Source organism: Manacus candei, unplaced genomic scaffold (genome assembly GCF_025592945.1).
Source record: "Manacus candei isolate 608988 ecotype Guabito, Panama unplaced genomic scaffold, ASM2559294v1 h1tg000033l, whole genome shotgun sequence".
NCBI classification, from domain to species: domain Eukaryota; kingdom Metazoa; phylum Chordata; class Aves; order Passeriformes; family Pipridae; genus Manacus; species Manacus candei.
In genome coordinates, this window is record NW_026138081.1 from 6,890,159 (window position 1) to 6,914,268 (window position 24,110).

At 38.6% G+C, this 24,110-nt stretch overlaps 1 protein-coding gene across 2 annotated transcripts in view; it reads left to right on the forward strand.

The window, feature by feature from the left end:
• Positions 1-10: 10 nt before the first annotated feature.
• RBM25 (RNA binding motif protein 25) overlaps positions 11-24,110 on the forward strand; it is a 32,911-nt gene continuing 8,811 nt past the window's right edge. The window contains exons 1-11 of one of the 2 annotated variants that reach the window (XM_051791548.1): positions 11-137; positions 6,625-6,745; positions 10,431-10,480; positions 11,932-12,102; positions 12,400-12,457; positions 13,624-13,784; positions 16,373-16,555; positions 18,737-18,790; positions 19,044-19,127; positions 22,661-22,938; positions 23,854-24,076. In XM_051791548.1, the coding sequence (XP_051647508.1) occupies positions 6,640-6,745; positions 10,431-10,480; positions 11,932-12,102; positions 12,400-12,457; positions 13,624-13,784; positions 16,373-16,555; positions 18,737-18,790; positions 19,044-19,127; positions 22,661-22,938; positions 23,854-24,076 (1,368 nt within the window). In that variant the 5' untranslated portion in view covers positions 11-137; positions 6,625-6,639. The remainder of the gene's footprint in view (positions 138-6,624; positions 6,746-10,430; positions 10,481-11,931; positions 12,103-12,399; positions 12,458-13,623; positions 13,785-16,372; positions 16,556-18,736; positions 18,791-19,043; positions 19,128-22,660; positions 22,939-23,853; positions 24,077-24,110) is intronic. The other variant, XM_051791549.1, reaches the window with a different exon arrangement.

Genomic DNA, 24,110 nt, shown 5'->3' on the forward strand with positions numbered 1-24,110 from the left:
CTGGCGGAAGGGGCGGGTCACATGACCTCGCGCGGCGCGGCGGCAGCGGCTCGGCGCGGTGTGTTCGCGGCCTAGCGGGGCCTCAGCCGGCCCAGCGCCTCCCGCGCCATCCCGCGGATCCCGCTCCGCAGCGAGGGGTAAGAGGCGGCGGGATGCAGGGGCATGAGGGAGGGCCGGAGGGCAAGCGGCGGTGGCGCCTCCGCCGCCCGCTGGGCGGAGGCGCGGCCGGGGCCACTCGGCCGCGGCGGGCGCTCGCTGGGGAGGCGGCTCGGGCCTGGTCGGGGCGTGGAACGGGCGAGCGGCCTCGAGGCGGTGCCTGCGGGGCCTGTTCCTTCCTCTGCCGCTGGGACGCGTGGGAGTTCCTTCCGCCGGCCCGGAGCCGGCCACGGCGGGCGGGGCGGGAGCGGCCCCGCGGGGGCCGGGGGGGAGCCCATCGCAGGCTCGGGATCAGGCCCTGCGCTGAGCTTTGCCGGCGCCCCACGCCGTTCCCTACTCCGGCCGGGCCGCCTTCGGCTGTGAGTGGGATTTTTACTTTTCCGCGGTGGGGAAACGGCTCACGCGATGGAACGGTTTTCGACGGTATCGCGACAGAGAAGTTATTGTCCTTAGTGTGGACGTGGGGGGTGTTCCTAAAACACGTGTTAGCAGCTCGTGCATAAAGGAATCAAGAGTGATTCAGCCATGTCATAACATTTGTATGTGCCCACTGCATGTTTTTCTCATTATGTGTTTTTCCACTGTAGAAGAAGACCTTTGTCTACCTGAAGGAAAGTAGGGTTTTGTTTAAACCCGAGGAACGTCCTGAACGCAGCTAACTTTTTTTTTTTCCCAACAGTAGTTCTTAAACGGGCTTACAGGAAGTGAAATTTCAAAGTTGGATAGTTCTCAGTCCATTCCAATTAAAATGCAGGCACACGGATTTTTACTTTTTTTTTTTTTTTGTGGCAGAAAATCATTGCTTCAGGTATTGCATTAGCATTTATGGAGGTGGTTCACAGCAAATTAGAAGGAAGAACAGGACTGTTTCTTACTTTCCCAGTAAAGGAGTGGCATTGTACAGAGTGCTTCCCATTTCTCTGCTTCTCTGCCTCTGAGTGCCTATTCACATAAACATTGTAATGCCACAGCCAGGTTTGTGTTTTGGGAAGAGTTAATAGCCAAGTTAGAATGGAGAGTCACTTATTTGACTGAATGGGGCTTTATATGGGTGCAGAGACACAGAACTAGGACCTAAATCAAATATCTTAAAGTACTGATGACATACTTAATGGATCCTAGGTAAAGAGCTTTTGGACTGAGCCTTTGGTTTGGATAAACGTGTTGCTTCATAATAACAGTTTGGGATGCTACTATCCCGTGGCAGTTCCTGAATACTTTCTAGATCACCTCTGAAAAATGAGCTTGAGCAAATACGAGAGGGTTTTTTTTTCAGAAAGATATATATACTTAGGAAATCTATGATATGTTTTATCTCTCCCTGTGTCTGTTGTGTTTAACATTTAATCCTTACTTAGCTTGCAGGCAATTTTGGAGAAAACTGTAGAGTCTGAGAAAGCAGTCCTTTTTACTGGGAAAACCAGTTGGCTTGAAATAGATGGTTTTTCTTTTAGGGAGTTTTTTTTTTTGGTGACAAGCAGTAATATAAACAGCACCTTCATTGACTGACAAACTAGGAGACTATTTTTAAGTGGCTTAAATATCTGCATATCACATAGAGACTGATGCAAAAGTTTATTTGATAGTACTGACTGTAAAAGATTGGTTTATGGCATATGTTTTTGCCAGTTGCTTCTGAAAGTGCTTTTGTTGCTCAGCTGCACCTTTCATGACACAAAATGGGTAAAATACTTTGTCATACATTAGAGGAAGTGATTATTCACTCTGTTGCTGTCTAGGTATTGACATTAGAATCAAATGTGAAAACATTGTACAATTCTTAATAGCAATTACTCTAATTCTTAAAAAGCATTAAAAACATTTTTATGTGTGAAAGCCTTTCTGTAGGGACATTTCAATGAAACATAGTAATATGGACATACCAATCAAATGTCTTGGTGTAACAGCTCTTTAGTGTGTTACTAAATAGCGTTGTGTTACACAGTTACCATAGATGTGGATTTTAGCAGGCACTCTTGGAATAATCTAAATGTTAATAGCTTAATCAAAGCCGGACTGTAGTTCATTTAAAAAAAAAACAAACAAACCAACAACATTTCAAGTGAGTTTTGCACTTACTGCTCCCTTATTTGTGGGGCCATCCTGCACAGATATTTTGTGAAAATATTGAAGTAAAATCAGATAAAGTGAAATCAAACTGTGTCAGCCATACTGTCACTGCTCTTATACTTCGTTATGTATTCTTATAACATATGAAGTTTGTTTATGCATTAAGACTTGAGGGTTTTTACAGTTAATTTTAACTTTGTTTAGTATAACAGCAGTAAGTATTGTAATTGTGTGTTTCATGGGGAACTTAACTGTTTTGAAAATGGTGAATATGTTTTGCAAGTTTTTAAGTAAGAATATCCTTAGAATATTAACCCTGTGACGCTGGTAGAATTATGCTGCCCTGAGATAAAGTTGTCAGTTTAAAATACATTAGTTAGCAGTGATTTTTATTAAACTTACATTCTGTTTATGACATATCTCTTCACTCCTTTATTTAAAAAGTAAAGTCAGTCAATAAAACAGAAGACTTAAAGAATATTATGGTTTAAGAAGAAATTACTACATTAACAGTGCAGCCAGACCAGTACAATCTCAGTCCCCTTTTATTGGAACTTTTGGGAGTCAGAGATAATAAAGAAGAACAGGGCAGCAATGTCTGAATGATGTTGACCCTTGTTTCATAGTAATTGTGAGTTCTGTGTAGTCTCAGACCGTTGAGTCCAGCACTCAGGGCAGCCCTGCGCACTTGCTTTGCTGTGCGTCAGAGCCAATGTGCTCCTAGTGGACAGAGCTCTGTCCCAACAGGGATTGCACCAAGACAGAATTAACAAGTCCCAGTGGATTTTACCAAACCTTAGAACCATATGGATAGCCCTGTACTCTCTTCAAGTTTCAGAAGATTGGTGCAGCTGACTCTGCATGGTGCTTGGTTCCTCCAGGACTTATTAGCTCAGAAGAGCAGTGTATGAAAGCAACTGAACTCCTTCTGGGGCAAAGTTGAACCTGGAATATTGTAGCTGTATTTATGTGACACTTGCTTTAGTTAGTAGCTTCGGCTGTTTCTGAGCTGGGTCCGTGTAGAGTAAGCTTACAAAAATGGCCCAAGGCTTAATAACATGTGCACCTACTTTACTGTGTTAACTCGGATCAAGGGTGTGCTCTTGAAGGAAGTCTCGCAGTCATCATCATCACTTGGGAAACTTTTATTTCACATTGGTTTGCACTACTTCAGTGGATGAGCTAGATTCCTTTTGGAGGAAAATATATTACAAAATGCACCCTTACATGCAAATGGGTGAACCATCCCAAAACATGTAGTGTCGACATTAGGGTCTCAACTCAGTTTTGTTTAACAGACTTGCTCCTGTTGCATTGCTCTGCTTGCTTGCACAGACATAGTCTAAATTGACTACATGCAGAGACCTGACACAAATCCATCATTTTGGGGGCTAAAGATTTCACTGTTTCAGTATTTTCACTGACATCAGGCCAGTTGATCACTGCTTTTCTTTCTCTGGTATTTTCGTGACCACTGTAATATTCACTCAAATTACACTCTTGCTTAAAGAGCTGCCAGTTAAAATGCAGCTGTCAAGAATGCTGCTTGCATTCAGTTTCACTTGAGATAATACTTCCGCAAGCAACAGAAGTTTTAAAAATATCTCAGGACTATTTAGTTCCCTACTTACACGTTTGAATAAAGTGGGGAAATCTGAAGTTCACCATATAGAATACTGAGACAGCAGTGAATGTATCAGACACTGATCACTGAATTGTACTGCCATAGTAGTAGGACAATCTGCAGAGAAGTTCAAGATACCGTTCCCAAGATGTTTACAAGCGTATTCTACCTTGATCCAGCTTAGCATCTTCTAACTTTTCATGCCTAACCTTTGGTTTCTACTTGTTTAGAGATTGGATGTCAGAGGCCCCTCTGACTGTTGTAAGAGTATCTACATTTCTAGTGTGTTCTGTAGCTCCTGACAGAAAAGAATGTGCTATGCGGTTCCCTTCACTGTAGCATCTTGGGTGCGTCTTCCAACCAATTTCTCTTGTGTGCATATGTAACATCCACTGAGTACAGTATGTTTCAGCATCTTTTAATTCAATGAATTGTTTCACCTCTTAGTCCCTCGGCTTTTTTTCATTTGCTTCTCCAAAATGGTGGCTCAGATAAAGTGCTTATCAGAGTGAGAGAAGGGAGTGCACCTACAGGCAGCCTGGATAATTACTTCCCCAATTGTTCTTTGTTTTACAGACCACTCCTTAACATCTTGTGTACCTTTGATGGTGTAACACTGTTGTAGCCTATTTAGAACCACCTCAGACCCAGTAGCTTATTGCTGTACCATCTGCCCTAAACACCTTTGAATCTTGTCTGTCTGTCTGTCAGCTTGCCATATAGATAAGGACTGAGAGCCTTAAATATCTTAATTTTGTGCCTTTTCTGTTGGCTGTTTTTGTGCATGTGTGCGAAAGTTTCAAATAGTGATACCAAGGCAGATAAGGGAGTTCTGTTCCTTTCCATACCATCCGAATTTCAGATTCTAGATGAATGTCAGCTGATGTGCAGATAGTCTGAAGAGACAATAAATAGTTTTTATAAAAATAAAATGGCATACATCTTTGCTGCCTTTCTTTGCCTATGCAGTTTTAAAAATTCAAGAATGACAGGAAGGAAATGTGTTCTTAGGCATATGGAGTCTAAGAGAAAGGGGAGGTTTTATGTTTATTATATTACATAAAATCTTTATTGAACTGTTGGAAGAATGCTTGCATTCACTCTCTTCTTTCTTCTACCATCTTAGATCTTTTGTCACAGGAGTGTTCATTGTTTTGCCTAATGAGGTGTTGATAAAAGCCCTTTGAGGCCAATTAATGAATGCCATCATCACACACCTCATGTAATGGATGTAGTTCTAAGTGTGGTTTTGAATTAATTATGTGATAGGATTATACATATGTTCTTAGACCAGAATAAATAAGTTCTGATGTTCAAAGGTGTTATCAAATACATTTGGGTTTCTTTTTCATCTTTTCCAGTCCACTATATACATTTATCTCTCATAGTTGTTTCCAGAGTCTGGGGGAATAAAGTTTTCCTACATAATTCTCTTGTGATTTTTTAGCTCTTTCAAAGTACCTACTATTATGGTAGAGTACTGATACTAGCTTTTACTTCTAGTATTTAAGACTGTCATTAGTGGCTTACTCTTGTACATGTATGGAAGGCACATCTGTCTTCTGCAAAACTTTTTTCTGGTTCCTTGTGTGTTCAGTGCTGCCATTGTGCTCATGCCTTGAGGAAAGCATGAACACAGTGATACAGATCTGTTGTACGTATCAGAATTTTGCTTACTGTAACTCTCTTTCTCAAGACAGCCTGCTTAGTTTTTGACTCATGGTTGCCTTGTTGGAAAGCATTTGCGATGAAGATACAGGACTGTAGGTTGTAAGGTAGTCTGTACAGTCCAATGAGAAATGCAAATATTTGTGCAGACAGCTAACTGGATTCTTGTGATAATGTGTCTTTGTGATTCCTATCCACATGATCCAGTGTGTTTGCAGTTCCTCTAGTGTTCCTCACTGCAGCGTGAATGTACGTGTGTGCTCGGCAGCATTAACAGTAACCGAGTTTAGATTTTTTTTTACGACTGAGGGCCAATCTTTTTTTGAAGACTTGACTGTGTAAGGTTGCCAAAATAATACTGTAAACAAGAATGCATGCCTCCTTAGTTGCATTAAGGGTGATCTTGAGGTTTTTGCTGTTGGGTGGTGTCTGTTTCAGGGTCAGTAACATAATAATAACTATCTGAATAGCAAATGATGTTGAAATGATCTTTACTCTCCATGGTAGCATGTTGACTCTTAGTTCATGGGCTAATGTCCAAGTTGTGCTCTAGAAGATTTGTGGACTGGGAAGTTAAAAATAGATCACAGAACTCTCTTCCAAGCTTTTAACTCTCTCTGTGCTAGAATTTGGGGAATCTCCCCAATGTCATCATAAATACAATTCCCATTAATGCTGAGCATTGGGATGTCTCAGTTCTCTCTCTCATCTTGTGCTTCAGTTGTATTGTCTGTGATCATTTCTTGTACAATAGCACTACTTCTTTTATTGAAAATATATTACGAGATTAATTTTGCTTTCAAATACTGCAAAGTTAACTTTATTTTAAAGAAACTGTACAAACTGTTAAATGCTCTTTATTGGTATGAGGAATCAGACACAGTTTTGTTTTTCTCTTCATTCCGAAACACTTCTCTAGAAGTGCTGTCTACTACATTTGTAGCTTAATGAATAGTTGGGGGAAAACAAGTTAAAAATAGTTTTAATTTGGAGTTGAATGTCTTAAAGATTGAAAATAGTTATGGACACTTATCATATGCCCTGCTTTTGTAATTCATGTTTGGGAACTGACTGGTACAAGTTTTCTTTTCTGTCTTTTTTGGCAGATTGTGACTGCAAGAATGTCTTTTCCACCTCATTTGAATCGCCCTCCTATGGGAATCCCAACACTTCCCCCTGGGATCCCACCTCCACAATTTCCTGGCTTTCCTCCACCTGTACCTCCTGGTAAGTTATATTAGTGTATGGAAGTGTTGTAGAAATAAATTTCCTTTTATTATTCTGAATTGTTTAAAAAGTTACTGGCTCTTAATGTATTTCAAAACTCTGATTTGTGTATGTTACAGTTGAGTTTCTGGTTTGCCCACTGATCATGTCATGTGAGCGAGCTCCTTTTGGTCTACCAAAAGCTGTTTACTTTTGACCAGAAATGAGACCATTAGAAACAATACTGGACTTTGTCTTGGACCTTCATCCAAGACTGAAGCTAAGTGGTGATTTTGGTTAGCATTAGGTGTTCTAAGAGCCACTGTTTTGGCAGTAGACTCTGATTTTCAATTCCTTTCACTTAAGCCATTGTAATAGCCTTTGGATACTCTTGGGTACACTGAGTACATGTAACGTGAAAATACAGGAGTAACTTTCAGAGAAGGTCCAACTTGTTGCATTGTGTTTCTTTGCTTTTTTTATGTCCCACTTTCTTTTATTCTGTTTCTTACGTACTTTCCTCCACACATCTTGCAAACTTGCTGTTATGTTCTTCATTGCTTCTAGTCTTCACAAAATTATTCCCATCTTTTTGTCTTTGTTCTGTAAGATCTGTAAGATCAGCCTCTGCTTTTTGCATTGAGATTGTAATTTCTTGTTCTGGAACCACTTTTTTTCTGTATGTGGCCTATATGGATGACAGTGACTGGAGGCAAGAGGCCACAGAGCGAGTGGGAGAAAGGAATGCATCAGATTTACCTCTTTAAAATTTGTCACAAGGGCTGCAGAAAATATCTTCTGTCTCTATGGTCTTAAGTTGTGTCGTACACAAGTGTTTTGTAGACAATAAAGGCATTCAAAAACCAAATGGCTGAACTACGAAAAGATTCTGCACATCCATTTATCAAGCTAATCTTTACTTGCATTTATTTTTCTAAAGTTTTTTCATCAGATCTATGAGCTGTTATCTATTTTCTGCTAAGGCAGAGTTCTTGTTCAGATAGCATCCTACCATCAAAAATTTCAAGTTAAGTTTTAAAACCATACCTCTTATCTTTACTAGCTCCAGTTTATATATACTACTGTAAAACACCAGATACTTTAAACAATAACTTTCTGACAAATATTTTTAAATGCCTGATAAATTTCTTCTCTGAACAATTTCCTGCTTAACATGTGTGACATAGATCTTTTTGTTCTCTTGCTGTGTTTGACTTTTTATATAAGTAGTCTTGTGTTAGGATTAGGAATCTGAAGAGTGGAGAAGCCTGGTATCAGGTGAGAATAAAATTCTTCTCCGCACACTAGAAACATGATTTGCTTACCTGTGCAGACAACATATTTTGACATATAGAGGATATGGATCTCGGTTCTTAGTGTAAGTGCATCAGTAGAGTTGAAAATGTTACAGAGATTTTTATGAAAGCCTGCTCTTATTATTTTTCACTAGCTCTTTGGTCAAAATTTCATGTTTAGCCTATAATTTTTTTGAAAAGTTTCAGCTGCAGTAGTTTGCTATTATAAGAATAAAGTTAGAGAAGGTATTTTGTTTTGCTTAAAAATATTGTTGTTAAAAGCAAGAAGTTGTAGCATTTCCACATCTCAGTGTGGAAGATTTGATAAGAAGCAGATCCTGACAACTCTTGTCATCTCTGAAGATTATTGGATACCATTAAGATGTAAAACATTCCAGTTCGTATGTCAGAAATGCTGTAGTGGGTCAGACCTGCAGTCCATACAGACTGATGCATTGTCTGGGCAGTGGGACTACAAAATGGGATTTTGGATGGGTTTGTACACCTATCTACTTTCTCAGTCTGTTCCCTCATACAACTGTAGCATGAAGGATCTTAGAATATGATCTTTCATTTGACCTTTATCTTTTTCTAGGCCTGTCATTCACGAACACTTTGGTGTTTTTTGACCTTGCCAATACTGTCCATTTCCACTATCACCTCTTAGACCAAATTTGAGAAGTTCCTTAACTGCTGTGTGAAGTGCTACTCTATTATTTTTGTCTTTAAATTCACTACCTACTTAGTGTCCCTCTCCTGCCCCAGTTCTGATGTGGGAGTTAGGTGAATTGTGGTTTGTGCTTTTGCACACCTTAACCACATTCCATGTCTTGCTTCCAAACCTCCACACTTGAAGAGTCCCAGAGTGTACAGTGTTTCATAGTAAAGCAGCTGCTTTAACAGTTAATTCATGTAGTTGCTCTTCTTAGCCTAAGGCTGGGTGATGTTCTTGTGTTGCACAGACCAGGTCTGTAGACTGTTGTCAAAGGTGTAGGTGCACCAAGCTTTTGTGTAGCAGTTAAATTATGCCTGTGCTCAGTATGTTTGGTGACGATGCCCAATATTTCAGTGGATTTTTTGGCTTGTGCTGAGCATTGGGCTGATAGTTTCATAGAATTGTCAGTCATTTCACGAGTATCTTTACTAAGATGTAACTTTAAAATCATTGTGATAATCATAGTTGTAATAGTTATAGGGCTGCACAATTAATCTTGTCTGGGAGTAGTTGTTACCATCTGTGAGATGCCATGGTGCATTAAAACTGAGAGCATGAGAGAGCAATACACTTTCGATTCTCTGAGTGGCTTGGAGGGATAAGAGGTAGTATGACTTTCATATGAAGGGACTGAGGAAGAGGATTGAGTGCTAGAGACAATAAATTAAAAAAATAACATAAATAAAACAAAACAGGAGTGGATGAGAAAGCTGAAGAGGGAGGAGACTTCTCCTGTCTGAGGAGAAGTGCTGTTTCAGGACTACACATGAGAGAAAGTGGGGGAACAAGTCCAGGAACAGTAGGTTGCAGAAGTTTAGTTAGATATGAACAAATGGAGAAAGGAAGGATCAAAAGGGAAGGATTGAGAAGGGAAAAAAGATGAAAGCTTTTTATAGAATAAAAAAAGAAAACCATAGGATCTCTACAGGCTATTTTCTGTGAAGGACATGAGATTGACTTCATTGTTCTTGAGTCTGTGTCTTTACTGGCCAAAAAATAGCTTTGATGAAATCCATTCACTTAATATATTTAACCTCCTCTGGCAGCTGGCATGGAAAGATGAACAGCCTTTCTTACAATCAAGTATTGCCTCACATAATAGTACTTAGAGCTGCCATTGAACTTGGTGCTGTGAAAGAGGGGTATCACATGGTTTCATCTGATTATATATTGTTTTAAATTAAGTGTTAGAGACTACCAGTCAAGTATTCAGCAGGTAGGGAGTTTCTCAATGGAGGTTTTTTATGCCGCCTTAATTAAACTATTCCATAAATAGTAGCATGAAGCTTGATGCCATTCTCTAGAGGACCTCATCCTTAAGCTATATGCAGAATTGACTGTGCTGTGTGAATTGTGTAAGTCAGGAATGGAATTATCATCTGTAGGATATCAACTGCTTTTGCTCTCTATTTATGGGATTCCCTGCCGGGTTCATCACACCACTACCTTCTCTGAAAATAGATTTGTTTGTGACAAAGTTGAAATGGTATTATGAGAAAGCGACCTGGATGCCTGTGGTATGTTAGTGTACCTAGACGTTGTTTGAATGCTTAAGGAATTACTGGTGGTCAGTACTGTGAAATTCTCATTTGACCAAAATTGCTCTCTAGTTTGAGATTATATCTGCAATCAGTTAATTTGTATTCATTAGTTATCTCAACAGGGCAGACTAAAATTAATGTCTTGTCTTTCTCAGGGACCCCTATGATTCCTGTACCAATGGGCATTATGGCTCCTGCTCCAACTGTAAGTATTACAGTGGGGATGAGATTATAGCAAAATCAAATGGAGAATAAAACTTAGTAGATGTCAACAGTATTTTTGTTTTGCTCTGTTTCATCAGAATACTACTATGAAAGAAAATGCTTCCTTTTAAATGCAACTATAATGCAAATTTTATGCTAATTTCTGACCTAGACAAAGTTTGAAGTAATGTCTGAAGCTGCTAACTGCAAAGGTGAAGCGATTGTTGTTCTTGCAAGAAGGTGTACTTCTCTCAAATACATTCGTTGAGGCTTCACCTTTGGATCATGTGTGTACGTGCAGTACAGCTAAATCAGTGACATTCCAGGTCTCTTGCCCTTGAGTTTGGTGCCCTAACATAGTACCCTGGGGGTATCACCTCATCCAGGTTTATAAGGCCATCACGCAGCACTGCTGAGTTGCCCAAAAGTATGTGCCTTGACAAGCTTACACATAAGCTTGCTTTCTCCTTGTTGCAGGGAAGGAATAATTGCATGTTATACTCATCTATGGAAGAGCATAGTGAAAGGTCTCCATGTGTCTTAGTAATTTCTAGTTGGGAGGTTTATGATTTTGGGGCGGAAAAAAGCACTCTTTAAAATTTGAAGGTTACTTCTTGGCTTCAAGGTAAATTACCGTTTCTGCAGTTTTGCAGAAGTGAAATCTCCCCAAAATACAGATTGTTTTGGGGTGTTTTTTGATAGCTTGTATTATCTCCTACTGGAGGATATATTCATGCTAACCAGTCTATATAAGACAAGGATACTGGAACAAATGAATTATTTAGTTTTGTGAATAGAGTAATTTTTATTAAGTGACACTTCTAGAAGGATATTTTGAGAAGAGAGACTCAGTGCATATGTACCGTTAAATCCTAGGGGAAAGGAGAGAAATGCAGCAAAATGGAGCAGATGACATGCCTGTCTCTGTACAGTTATTTTACAGATGTTTGCTTCTTAACCCAAAGAGGCTTTGGGTAAAGTATTGATTAAATAAAGCAGTAGTGTTTATTCACTGTGTGAAAGCTTGAAGACCTGTACCATGTCCATTGAAGCCTTTGAGTCAGAGCTACTTTTATATTTGTAGCTTGCTTTTTACACAGTTAGGTAAGGTAATTCAACTTCCCAGTGACTCAAATGTTGCAAATTAGTTATTTGTATAAGAAATAATACCTAACATTACTGTATGCTCATCTTGAGACCTTCCAGTAGCCATGTTCAGGTACACCTTTTGTTTTCTGTCTTTGCCAGAAAATGGCAATCTTTTTTTGTGTTGTTTAAAGTTTTAAGGCCAGAACTGCTTATTGGTGTCTTACTCTGTAAGCCTAACTAAGGTTCATTTGAAAATTTAATTTTGAAATAAAGGTACATGCCCAAGTCTTTTGTCGTATGGATTTAAATAAAGAAACAAAACAATCCAATGCTTTATTTTACAACCTTTTCTCCTCTTTTTAGGTATTAGTTCCTACCACAGTGTCCATGGTTGGAAAGCATTTGGGAGTCAGAAAAGACCATCCTGGCTTAAAGAACAAAGAAAATGATGAAAACTGTGGTCCCACTACCACTGTTTTTGTAGGCAACATTTCTGAGAAGGCCTCAGACATGCTCATACGGCAGCTTCTAGCAGTAAGTACAGTGGACTGCTTGTTAGGCTGATGAATGAAGTAATGACCCTCAAGCAGTGTGTTGTATATGTACTAAAAGCAGAGCTATTCCCAGTCACTGGAATAGCAATCCACTATGCTCGAGTTGAAAGTCAGTAAGCGAAGAGTACAGATTTTTTATGCTGTAGATGTCTTTGAATATAGACCTTTTATATTTTTGGTAGTGTTTACCCTTTTTAATTTTGCTATATTTTGCAAAAAAGCTTTTACGATGTTTTGAATTTAAAATAATATTTAATAATATTTATCTTTAATGCAGAAATGTGGCTTGGTTTTGAGTTGGAAGAGAGTGCAAGGGGCATCTGGAAAACTTCAAGGTAACTGTTCGTACTTTTCAAAATCTTTAGACAGACAGACTCGTGTTTTTACTACCTAGTGGCATTTTAAATATCTTGACATGTTGCTATCCTTAATAATTTTACATTTTAAGATACTGTATATGATCGATAACTGCTAAATACGTTCTGTTAGTGAACTAGTATTTTCTGGAATTGAGAGAGAATGAAAAAAATAAAATTGAGAAAGATTAAATGGGAAAATGTTGAGAGCCTAATTTTGCTCACCTTTCTGTTCTGAGACTAAATGAGGAGGTTGTAAACCATCCCTGAGGAAGGCTCACCACTTTCGGCTTTGGAGGCTACTGTTGCAGCACTGTTACTAGTCACTTCCAGTAATGTGTATTGTCCTTCTCTCAATGAGGTTTTCCTGATGTAAAACTAACCTTCCCTCTTGTCAATTGAACTGATTTATTTTTTCTTGTGGCCTTTCTCCAGTGGATACAGGAAACAATTTTGGTTACTGTTTTTTGCTGTTAGTGTTTTAATATCTTCCTAGGGGGTTTTATTTTCCTTTTAAGGGTGTAATTGTTCCTTCAGCTTTTTTTTAATATATCAAACTTAGTTTATTTTGCTCTCATAAAATGCTTTTCTGATTTAAAATTTTCTGTAATTGTTGTGAAAAACCTAGTTTGAAATACCTGTCCCTCTAGGTTAGCAATGAGCTGTTGATTAATGCCCTTGGTCTTCAGACAGTTGCAAATCCATCTAAAGTGCCTTATGTACATCATGTAAAATGCATTTCTGTGTCAAAGGACAATTGTCTTTGATGTACAAACACAATCATAGAATAGTTTGAGTTGGAAGGGACCTTTCAAAGTTCATCTAGTCCAACTCCCCTTCAATGAGCAAGAAGATCATCAACTACATCAGATTGCTCAGAGCCCCAACCAGCCTGACCTTGGAAGTTTCCAGGGATGAGGCATCTACAATGTGTGTATCGTTTTCACCTTATTTACTGCACCATTAGTTACATCAAAGATTAATGCAGTAAGTGAACTTTCTGAGTTTTTATGATGTGTACTCCTGGCTTTTAAAAAGGGAGTGCCTATTTCCAAGTTTATTATTTCAAAACACTTTTTTTACACAGAGTAAATTACCTGAAGAGCTTTAACACTTTTACTTTTCATTTTAATGATCCATTTCAGCCTTTGGATTTTGTGAGTACAAAGAACCAGATTCCACACTGCGAGCATTGAGACTACTCCATGACCTCCAGATTGGAGAGAAGAAGCTGCTAGTCAAAGTTGATGCAAAGACAAAGGCTCAGCTAGATGAATGGAAAGCAAAGAAAAAGGCATCTAATGGGGTATGTATATAAATGTGTGATTTGCATTCTTTTGGTGGGGTGTCAGTGTAACATACTAACTGGATCAGATTTCAGGCATGTTTCTTAGTTTCTGCTCTTGTCTCTGCCCTTAATACATTTTAGGATTTTGCCAGAATCACATTAATGAGTCTGAAGATATGTTGAAAGGCAGAGAAGTGTAAGCTCTTAATTCCACAGTATTCAGACTTATCTGTAAGCTACAACTGCATCTCTAGAATTATTTCTGAAGTTCCTTCCAAAGTGCTGTACCTTATGATTCCATTGCTTCATTTTTGTTTAGAAACTCTTGAAAGTGTATAAACTCTAGAAGTGGTTGTTACTGTGTCAGTCTGTAAATTGGATGTCTGAAGAGAATTGAAGTTTCTTTTCCCCTTCACCGATGATCTTATAGAACAAATCATCGAAAAGGAAAAGAAGTAGATCATTCAGTTGAGGATGCAGTTATCAGACAGCATGTTTCAGACATTTAGTAGATGGAGAAATTGCTTTTGTACCATTCCTTTTTAGAGCTAAGGATCTCTTTGGGAATAATTACAGATATTTGGTATTTTGAATTCTTGTAAGATACAAAGATAGTTAATTGACAAATTTGCATTAAAATTAATTATGTCTGTTTCTTTGCTAAAATAATACATTTCACACCACAATCAAGTTGTTGAGTTTGGTCTATAACAGTTTTAAAATTTTGCATGTGCCTTAAGATGGCTCTTAAAACAATTTCCGTAAAATGGAAGTGAGAAGAGGCTCTTGTTTAGAAAACTTAAAAACACTAATCACACTATAGCAGGTAAAGTTTTAAAATTCCAGTTTGGAATATTTCTTAAATGTGTGTAGAATATAGTGGAAACACAAGTACTTTTATTTCATGTTACTTAACCAGAACTAGAGGCATAATGATGACTTGAGGTGCTCGATGTATCTTTGACTGCTTACCCAGTGTGTGGGATTGAATGCAGTGGCTTAGAAAAGCAGAGCGTGAACTTCATGGGCTTTGAATGGAGTACCATACTAGCTGTTAGCCTGGGTCTGATTTGATTGCCCCTTTCATTCCATACTTCCTTGTTTCATGTTGGCATCACCTGTGATACTGTGCTTCACAGCTGATGTTGTAAACAAGTTTAAAATATCTGTGGAGTTCTTGTACATCTCCTTGGAATTTTGTTTTCTGTGGGCCCCCCTGTGGGTTACAGTCAGTTCTGGGGGATTGATTGTAATGAAGTGGAGGGTACTGTTTATGGCTTTTCTGAAGACAATGGTATGAACCCATTCTGTTGAACTGTAGAATGAGATTAGCTCCATGTTTTTTGTTAGATTTTGTTCAGGTTTTTGCGCTTTTTTTTTTTTTGTGGTGGTGCAAAGAAAGTCTGTGAATTGCTGAGGAATACTGATGAAGTGTATTGTAATTGAACTGCTTGCAATACCTGCTTCATACCATCATTACTGTGCTGGTGCCACTTGGATCCAAAAGTTTCAACTTTTTTCTTTAGTATTTTTAATCAAGAAATCAAACATGTACACTACAACACAATTTCATGTAGACACACACCAAGCAAACCTTTATCTAATTAGCTCCTCTCCCTGATCACTTCTTCTCCCTGGACCTCTTCAATTCCACTCCCTGTCACTGCCTTCTAGCTCTTTTCAGCCTGCTCCTCCTTGGCCTTGCAGCTTCTTCAGCTCCAACTGAATCCTCCCTTCCCCCTCATTCTTAGCTGCTGCTCCATCAGACCCTTCCCTCCCCCTCACTCCACCCACCACCTATCGCTTGACGGGATACGCAGCTGGATTCTCAGGTGAGATTCCATTTTTCTAAAAGATTCAGGGGATCAAGAGGTGGGCTACCTTGCTCAGTGTGCAGATCATCGTTCTACCATTTCATGTAACGTTTAGTGAAAGGCACTTCTTTGTGTTCCTTTTCCTCCCTGCAAGGTTGAAAGGGGCAAAAAGATGAGGAACTGCAAAGTACTTGATCAACAGTAATTTAAAGAAAGAGTTTGCTGTGCAAGGAATGTTTTCCCTAATGATGTTTCTTTAATGTAGTTCTGTTATAGGTTGTAGCTTGAAAGTTGTAGGTAGGCATTTGTATTGCATGGCACTGAAGTAGAAGGCATTGAGGAACTGCTGTTGAAATGACACTGAAGTTCTGGAATATACAAGGCAAAACTTTTGATCAAGAGCTGCAACTATAGTGATTGCCTTTCTGGGAGTGTGCATGCGCTCACTCTTTTCCTGTCTATTGCCTTAATCACCATTTTTCTGTTCCATTTTATTATGCGATCCTACACTCGCTCTCTGCAGCCATTCCACATGTAACACTGTGTGGTAAATATGGTATTGCCAGTGTGAAAAGATCTGACTGAAATTATGCAGTTGATAACTACTTGTAGGTGGTTTGATTTTCGTGTGGTGGTTTGTTTGAGGTTGTTTGTCTTTTTTTGGTTTGGGATTTTGTTTTTTTATAGTAAATACTGTAGGGGCATGAATGTTGATGATCAAAGGTGAACTTCTGATAAAACTACTTTTATTCTTAGTTTCTTGATTCCTGTTACTTTGCCATTTTTCCTTAGAACTCCAGACCAGAGACGACAAATGACGATGATGAAGCACTGGATGAGGAAACAAAGAGAAGAGATCAGATAATTAAAGGGGCCATTGAAGTCTTAATACGAGAATATTCCAGCGAGCTCAATGCCCCCTCCCAGGAATCTGACTCTCACCCCAGGAAGAAGAAAAAGGAAAAGAAGGAGGACGTATGTGTTTTGATTTTGGACAAAACAGATTTTTTTTCTTCAACTCACCTTTATATAATGGCCAAACCTTGTGCAAATACTTTAAACCTAAACTTCTGATGAGAAAACACATCAACAACCATTGATGTCAGCAGCGGTTTTTTGGTTTTGGTTTTTTTTTGAGCTGAAAGCTAGTCAGTTATAGACACCATCCACTCAGGATGGTTTAGGCATCTAAGCACCTAGACTTCTTGGAACAACAGGTTTGAATCTGGGCAGGACTGAACCAACCTTTCATCCCTCTGAAGGTGGAAATACTGAATTTAGTGCAGTTTAATCTGTATGTGCATGTAGACGTTCAGATGAGAACTTAAAAAACAACTGTAAAGAGTTTCTGCATACCATCCATTTCCAATGAAAGATGCCAGGAATTTGGTAGTTTTTGACAAAATTCTTCTCTCTGCTTATATAGTATGCATTCTTGTAGTGTGCCTTGATCCAGCTGGTTGCAACTGTCTACCCAGGTGTGGAAGCACTTCATTAGTTGTATATGTGTATACCTTACAAACCTTGAAGGGATCCTTCAGGGATGAAAGGCACATTTTAGTCTTCCTGCCTTACAAAATCACACATCTCAATTTGGCTGCATTTGATCAGCTGGCTTTCATATCTTGTGCAATGCAAAAAAAACCATGTTAAGCAGGAATGAATGTTCTGGTTTAGACCTGCCTCTGTCAATGACCTTTTTATGGATTAAAACAAACTGGAGAAGGGGGAACAAGAATAAGCAAACTCAGACTTAGCTTTTCCAGCAAAGTTTCTAACCATGGGAAAATGGGCTTTCACACCTACCATTTGGCACCTAATGTGAAAGAGATTGGAAAATGGTTTGACCAAGATTTTTACACATTTCGGTCTTCTGCAAAGTACCTATTCCAAGGCAATAAAGCAGTAATGCTTATGGAGTTTAAGCATGGTGCAAGAAGTAACATCTCCCACAGAGAGCAAGTATATCTTCCCACAACATTGTTAGTCATGGCCAACCTGAGGTATAAAAGTGCTGAGCTGAGAATTTGTTTTTCTTTCCTCTCCCTCCCTTTGGGAGAAGATGGTTTCTTGGATGAGAATTTGCAAATGAGTAATGAGTCATTGTTTAATGCTATCAGCTGTATTTTTTTGTTACAAGCACTGTTACAATGTCTGTTTTCCTGTGGGTAAATATATATATATGGCCATGAATAATGCCAGGCAGTTAAACATTGTAAGGGACCATTGCAGTCGTTGAAGAGCTGGATGCTGACTATGTCCCTGGGACAGAGTGATATTCTAGCTCTGTGTTGTGTAGAATTTTACCAATCTGAGCTAGTCAAGTAGGCAAATAAGTTCTTTTAAAATACACAGCACTTGTGGGTTGAAATGCATCCCATCATACCTCCCACATTGGGAAGGAGGAAAAGAAACTTGGAAATTGCCATCTTTGGCCTGTGTGGATAGAGGTGGGAGTGAAGAGACGGTACTAGCTTGTTGCTCTTGTCTTTAAAGGAGAGTGGAGAGAAAGACTGTTGAGGGTGGGGGGGAAAGGGAAGATGGATGCAGATATATTGGGGGGGCAGAGGGAGGGTGTGGAAACTTGCCAACCTTGGGGCTGTTGTCCCCTGAAGAGCTTGGCATGGAGAAGATTGTGCTATCAATCCGCTGGTGTTAGCAGCAGAGGCTGTTAGTTCTCCTGGATGAAGGCATGACTGATGTGGGGGAGTTGAAAATGTGTGTGGGGAACTGAGAGTGAGTGGAATCTGGTTTTCAATTTCAAGCACGGGGAACCTCGCTAATTCGCACTAATTATAAGTTAGCAGGTGCAATCTACCAAATTTTGCGAATTAGCGAGTAAATAAAATCAAGATATGCAACATTTATTTTGGCAAGTGTAGCTTAGCCTTGTTTATGATGCTACCATAGCGTACTAATAACCTGTAGTACACTTGTAATTCAGTGAAGTCTTACTAACATGAGACATCACTATGTGTTTTAAAGTAGTTCAGCAAAGGGAGAATTAGCGAGGTTCTTCTGTAACTTTGTTGAATCAAAGAAATGAGATCACAGCAATACAATATTGCTTTGTAGTACAAACATACAAAACATTGTTTTTCAGAGTAGTGTGCAATCTATTTTTAAAAAAAAAAATCTCCGTGGATTTTTCCGCAGATTTTCCGCAGATTTCCAGTGGCCCCACTGATACCTTATCCACTCATCACCAAGGTTCGTTTACATTGTAGGCTTTGACAATGACTATGTTTACTGCTAGTTGCCAGATTTGTGACTCTTGTCCATCTGATTTTTTTTTTTTTTTTCACTCATTAACATCAGACTGTCAGGTTTGGTACTGCAGAAGGACTTTATTTATCTCTTGCAAGACTGGTTGAAAACTTCTAACCTGCGGCTTTTCTCTTTTTCTCCTGTGTCTGTACAGATGGCTCTTAATGCTTTTACTCCTGTCCCCCTTGTTTTTTAGGAGGATATAAATGCTATAGAAATGGAGGAAGACAAAAGAGACCTGATATCAAGAGAGATCAGTAAATTCAGAGATACACACAAGGTAGTATTCTTGTTTTTGCACTTGATAAAAATTAGGCTTTTTCAAAATCCAAAAAACCACTATTATAAAATTTAGCAGTACATTGCATTATCACTTAAAATGATGTTTATATTAGGTTTAATATACATATAGTTCTTTACAAGTCAAAAAAAGACAACTGCCACGTTAAAGTGGCCCTTGACATCTTTATGCTAAGACTTTGATTGCTACTGAGTATTTTGCAGTCTTCTCACTTTACCATGACTAAAGGCAGCTTAAGTTGCTACACATACATTAAGTCAAGATATTTATAACTAAGGCTAAACGGGGCTGCAGCGTAAGACATACACTTGAGTGTGTTTCTGTAGGTAGATTTGTAACATTATCCAAGATTTTATGAAGAGTTGAAACTTGAATTAAATTTAAGTCTTTTATTTTAATAGTTCTAAGTTAAGAGTGGGGGAAGATAAAAATAGGTCAGTGGTTACCAGACTTACCAAACTTTAGATGCATGGAAGAACTGTAAATTCCCATAAAGCTAATCTATTCATTGACCCCCACCATTATGATAGAGATCATATGGTGACTAATGCAAGATGAAACTCACAGCTTGGAAAGTAACATGGAATAGGATGTAAGTATGAGCTTCTGTTTTTTATTATACTTATGGATGCCCCCTCAGAAAAATATGCAAAGGGGTAACTGGCTTGGAAATGTTTGTGCACATCAAGTCCCACCTCAGGGTTCCCACTTACAGAAGTTTCCACTAATGCTAGTGCATCTGTGAATGTTTCTGCTTTGGAAGGTGATACTTGCGGATAGTAAAGTGCAACTATGCATGTAACGTTCTTATTTTAATGTTTAGCTTAAAGTTGGTATTAATTTTTCCCCAACAAGATTGGAATGGTCCTTGGCCTAGAGAAGTATCAGCAAGCTCCTCTTTTGAGCACACACTTTTCTTTCAAAATACCCCCAAATCAACATTAAAGAAAAGGTGAAGTATGCCCGTGTTATTTAGCTTTACCACATGCAATCACTGGGGTTGGTATCATGTTTTCACACAACTGTATCAATATAAACACAGGTGACTACGTGTTATTGTAAGTACACATATTGAGTTTTGCTCTTGACTGAAGTTGTTGAAGATAAAAACCTGGGGAAAAATTCCAGAAAAAAATCATCTGGAGAAGCTCAGCAATTGAATGTGAAACTGGTCAGTGGTGAAACTTCAGTAGAATTATGTTCAGTTCCCAGCCCCAAGTTGTCACTGATACTAAGATACAAAAAAGTAATAATTTTTTTTAAAAAAATTACAAACAAAACAAACAAAAACCAAGCTTCATTGTTTCAGAAGCTGTTGGGCATTTTACTGCCTTTAATCTATTATTTGGGGGGCTGTTTTGGGTTTCTTAACATTACAAATCAACTGGAAGTAGTCATTGTATATATTGGATATGTTTAAAAGGGGCTGTTGAATCCTTAGCAGCTGGCTAGTGAGCACAGTGAACCTTTGCATGTTTTTGGTATGAGTTTATAAAACAATAACGACAGACTGTCAGGGTGTCAGCATTGCAGGGGGCGTCCATTTACAGCACGGACGAGTCTGAAGAGAGCTCAAGGTAAGATTTATAATTCTTCTACCTGTTCATTTCTGTTCATTACTTCAATTTATCTGATACTGTTCCCATCCCATTACCCTTTCAGATCCTTTTATTTAGGCTTACAGAATTTAAAGGAGGTCAGATTTTGATTACAAAACAGACCAGTTGATTTTTTTTGATTGGATTTTAAGAAAGTGGACTTAGAAAATGGATCTTAACATATCAAAATTTGTTTATGTGTATTTACACTTGTGTGAATATATTTAAAAAAAAAAAAGAAAGAAATCCACTCTCTTGAGAAATGTCATCACAAACAAAGTTTTTGAGAGTGGCAAAACAGGAGTTCAACCAAAGATAACCTGTAAGTATCAACCACTTCAGTATGTAAAGTTTTCTTTAAAAGTATATGAAATTTGAGGTAAGTTGGATTTTTAAAAGTTGACAACCTAGCTTAATATCTGACCGTACTGAGGTTTAACACTGTAAAGCAGTACTGAGGTCTAACACTGAAAATGCAGTCCTTAGAAATTAGTTTTCAGATTAGTGTATATTTCAGGATCTAAGTTTGACTTTTTTTCACATCAGTTTCCTACCAATTCCTGCCATTTTTAGTCCCTTTTTCCTTTTGTGATTTCAATGTATCCAACATCGGTTTGCCTGTATTGTGCTATCAATGCAGCATAGTTTCACTGGATACATTAATCACTAGTGAATTAGCTTTATTTATGTAATCCTTTGTCGGTTCTCTGGTCCCTGTGCCCATGGCAGAAGAACACTAATCAGGTAAGATTGCTTTTTAAAGTTGTCTTAAATGCTTTGTTTAAAAGAAAAGAAAAAAACAGAAACCAGAGAAAATGCTGTTTCATTGTTACAGTTTTTAATTTCATTTCAGTGATGGTAAACGTGGAGCCAAAGGGGATAAACGTGTTTATTCTGCTCAATATTTGTTCAAAAAGTGGTATTCTGGCATCCATCAGGTTGAAATTTGGTATATTTGGTTGTTATTTGGTATATTTGTGAACCGTGTACTTGCTCTTCCTCCCAGAAACATAGCTAATAGGCAAGGTTAATCCAGTGTTGGCGGCCCATGTCCTAGCACAGCATCTGTAAGTTAACACATAACAATTGCTTCCAAGGATGGATTTATCTATCATTCTGTTGATGTATTTTCTAATGTCTTATAGGAATTCTGGTCACAAGTACTGTATCTAATTGAAAAAAGGGGGCAATTTTGTACAGTTTTTAGTAAAACTGTAGCAGGTAACCTTTAGTTCCTGTGTTTCAAAAGAGCTATTTCCAACCTTTTGTTAACTGTCTCCGTCTTGCAGTGGCGGAAGTTAAGAATTCCATTCTGCAGAGTCCAGTTCTTACCAATGAACAGTTAGAACTTTTTTAGGGAGGGAAAAGGGGAAAGGTGTCAGTTTTCTTTACTGTTTAACCACATGCACCACATGTAAGTGGATGTATTTCTTTACCCAAGTTTTCATATAGGATGGTTTTGGTCTGCCAAGACTTTTTGGGAAACAACTCACTGTCCCAGTAAGCATTCCACTGAAATATATTGTCCTAGATGGACAGTTAATTTTATCAGCTAGAAGTTCACTTACTTGTACCTATGTGGCTTAGAGGGCAAATGGAATTTGAATCCCACCTGAATGATGACTGTGTATGTGCACTTTAGTCAGCTTATAATCCAAGGCCAGCCCTACTCTGCTAAGGTTGGAGATTGCTGGTCCGTGTAGATCTATGCTTTTGCACGAAACTTAGTCTTGTGATTGCTGCATTTTGATTTCATACTTATGAGTTCCAAAAAATACCCACCAAACCCTATTTAATATTTCAAAATTAGTGGCGGTTTTGGTATTTCCATTACCAGCCTTGTGTGTTGCGCCGGGAATATCCAGTTCCTGTAACTGCAAAATTAACTATGAAAGTTCTCTTGTTGGTTTTTAGAAACTGGAGGAGGAAAAAGGCAAAAAGGAGAAAGAAAGACAGGAAATTGAAAAAGAACGCAGAGAAAGAGAAAGGGAGCGGGAGCGTGAACGAGAAAGGAGGGAGCGTGAAAGAGAGAGGGAGCGTGAACGAGAGAAGGAGAAGGAACGGGAGCGTGAACGGGAGCGGGATAGGGATCGTGACCGAACTAAGGACCGGGACAGAGACCGTGAACGAGACAGAGATCGTGACAGAGATCGTGAAAGGAGTTCAGATCGCAAGGATCGGAGCAGATCAAGGTAAATGTATCTGGATTGCTGTTCATTTCAGTTTTTCCTGGTGATGTTTACTAAATGCATATAGTTCAGCAGATCAGCTGCCATTCAAAAGAGAATGGTCCTTGTGGAAGATCAGAGTAACAATAGGAAATTAAAATTTTGGAAAGTGTTGTATTTATACAAATTGGGAGAATACTTTATTCCCTCCACAGCACAAGAGTATAAGGACTGCAATATGCAGTAAGCAACCCCCAAACCATGGCTTAAAGATACTGGTTTTATCTCAAATCTCTCTTATTTTTCATTATTAGCTTTATTCCTACTTAAGGTTGTCTTACATCTGTTGTATGCTTTAGCTTAAGTGGGTTTTACTTTTTCCTTTGTTATTTGGTGGGGTTTTTTGGTTGGTTGGTTGCCTTGGGGATTTTTTGCGGGTTTTTTTGTTTGTTTTGTGGATTTTTTAGTAAAAACATGGGGACTACTCGGTCTCAAACTGACTAATCATGTCATACTCTGAGTGCTGCTTTTTCTCTCTTCGCCATAGAGAAAATAGCTGTTTCACTTCAAATCATCTAGTCAGTAGCATTAAAATTGCCTGTAAGCCACGTAAACATGAAAGATTTATTAAGGATACCCTTTATTTGTGGTGGTTTTAACTTGTTTATAGAGAACTACTACCAGAGTCTGATAAGAAATTGCCACATGCTTATGCTTGGTTTCTGTAGATATCGTTTTTTTAATGGTTAGTGCTCAAACAACTACTTATAGGTAAATGGGTTTTTGAATACGTTAGTAGTATTGATTTATGCCTATTGCTATACCAACTAATCATCTTGTAAATTGCAGAAGAAAAATAACCTGTAAGATGTTGTAAATCATTTGATTGAGTGGAGAGGAATGCTCTGTACTTAACTTGGCGGTTTTTCCTTCCTTCAGAGAAAAAAGCAGAGACAGGGAAAGAGAAAGAGAACGCGAGAGGGAAAGAGAACGGGAGCGAGAACGGGAAAGAGAAAGAGAGCGGGAACGGGAAAGAGAACGAGAGCGGGAACGAGAGCGGGAAAAGGATAAGAAGAGAGACCGAGAGGAAGATGAAGAAGATGCCTACGAACGACGAAAACTAGAGAGGAAACTGCGTGAAAAAGAAGCTGCATATCAGGAGGTAGATTGGGATTTTTAAGGTTCTTTAAATAAAA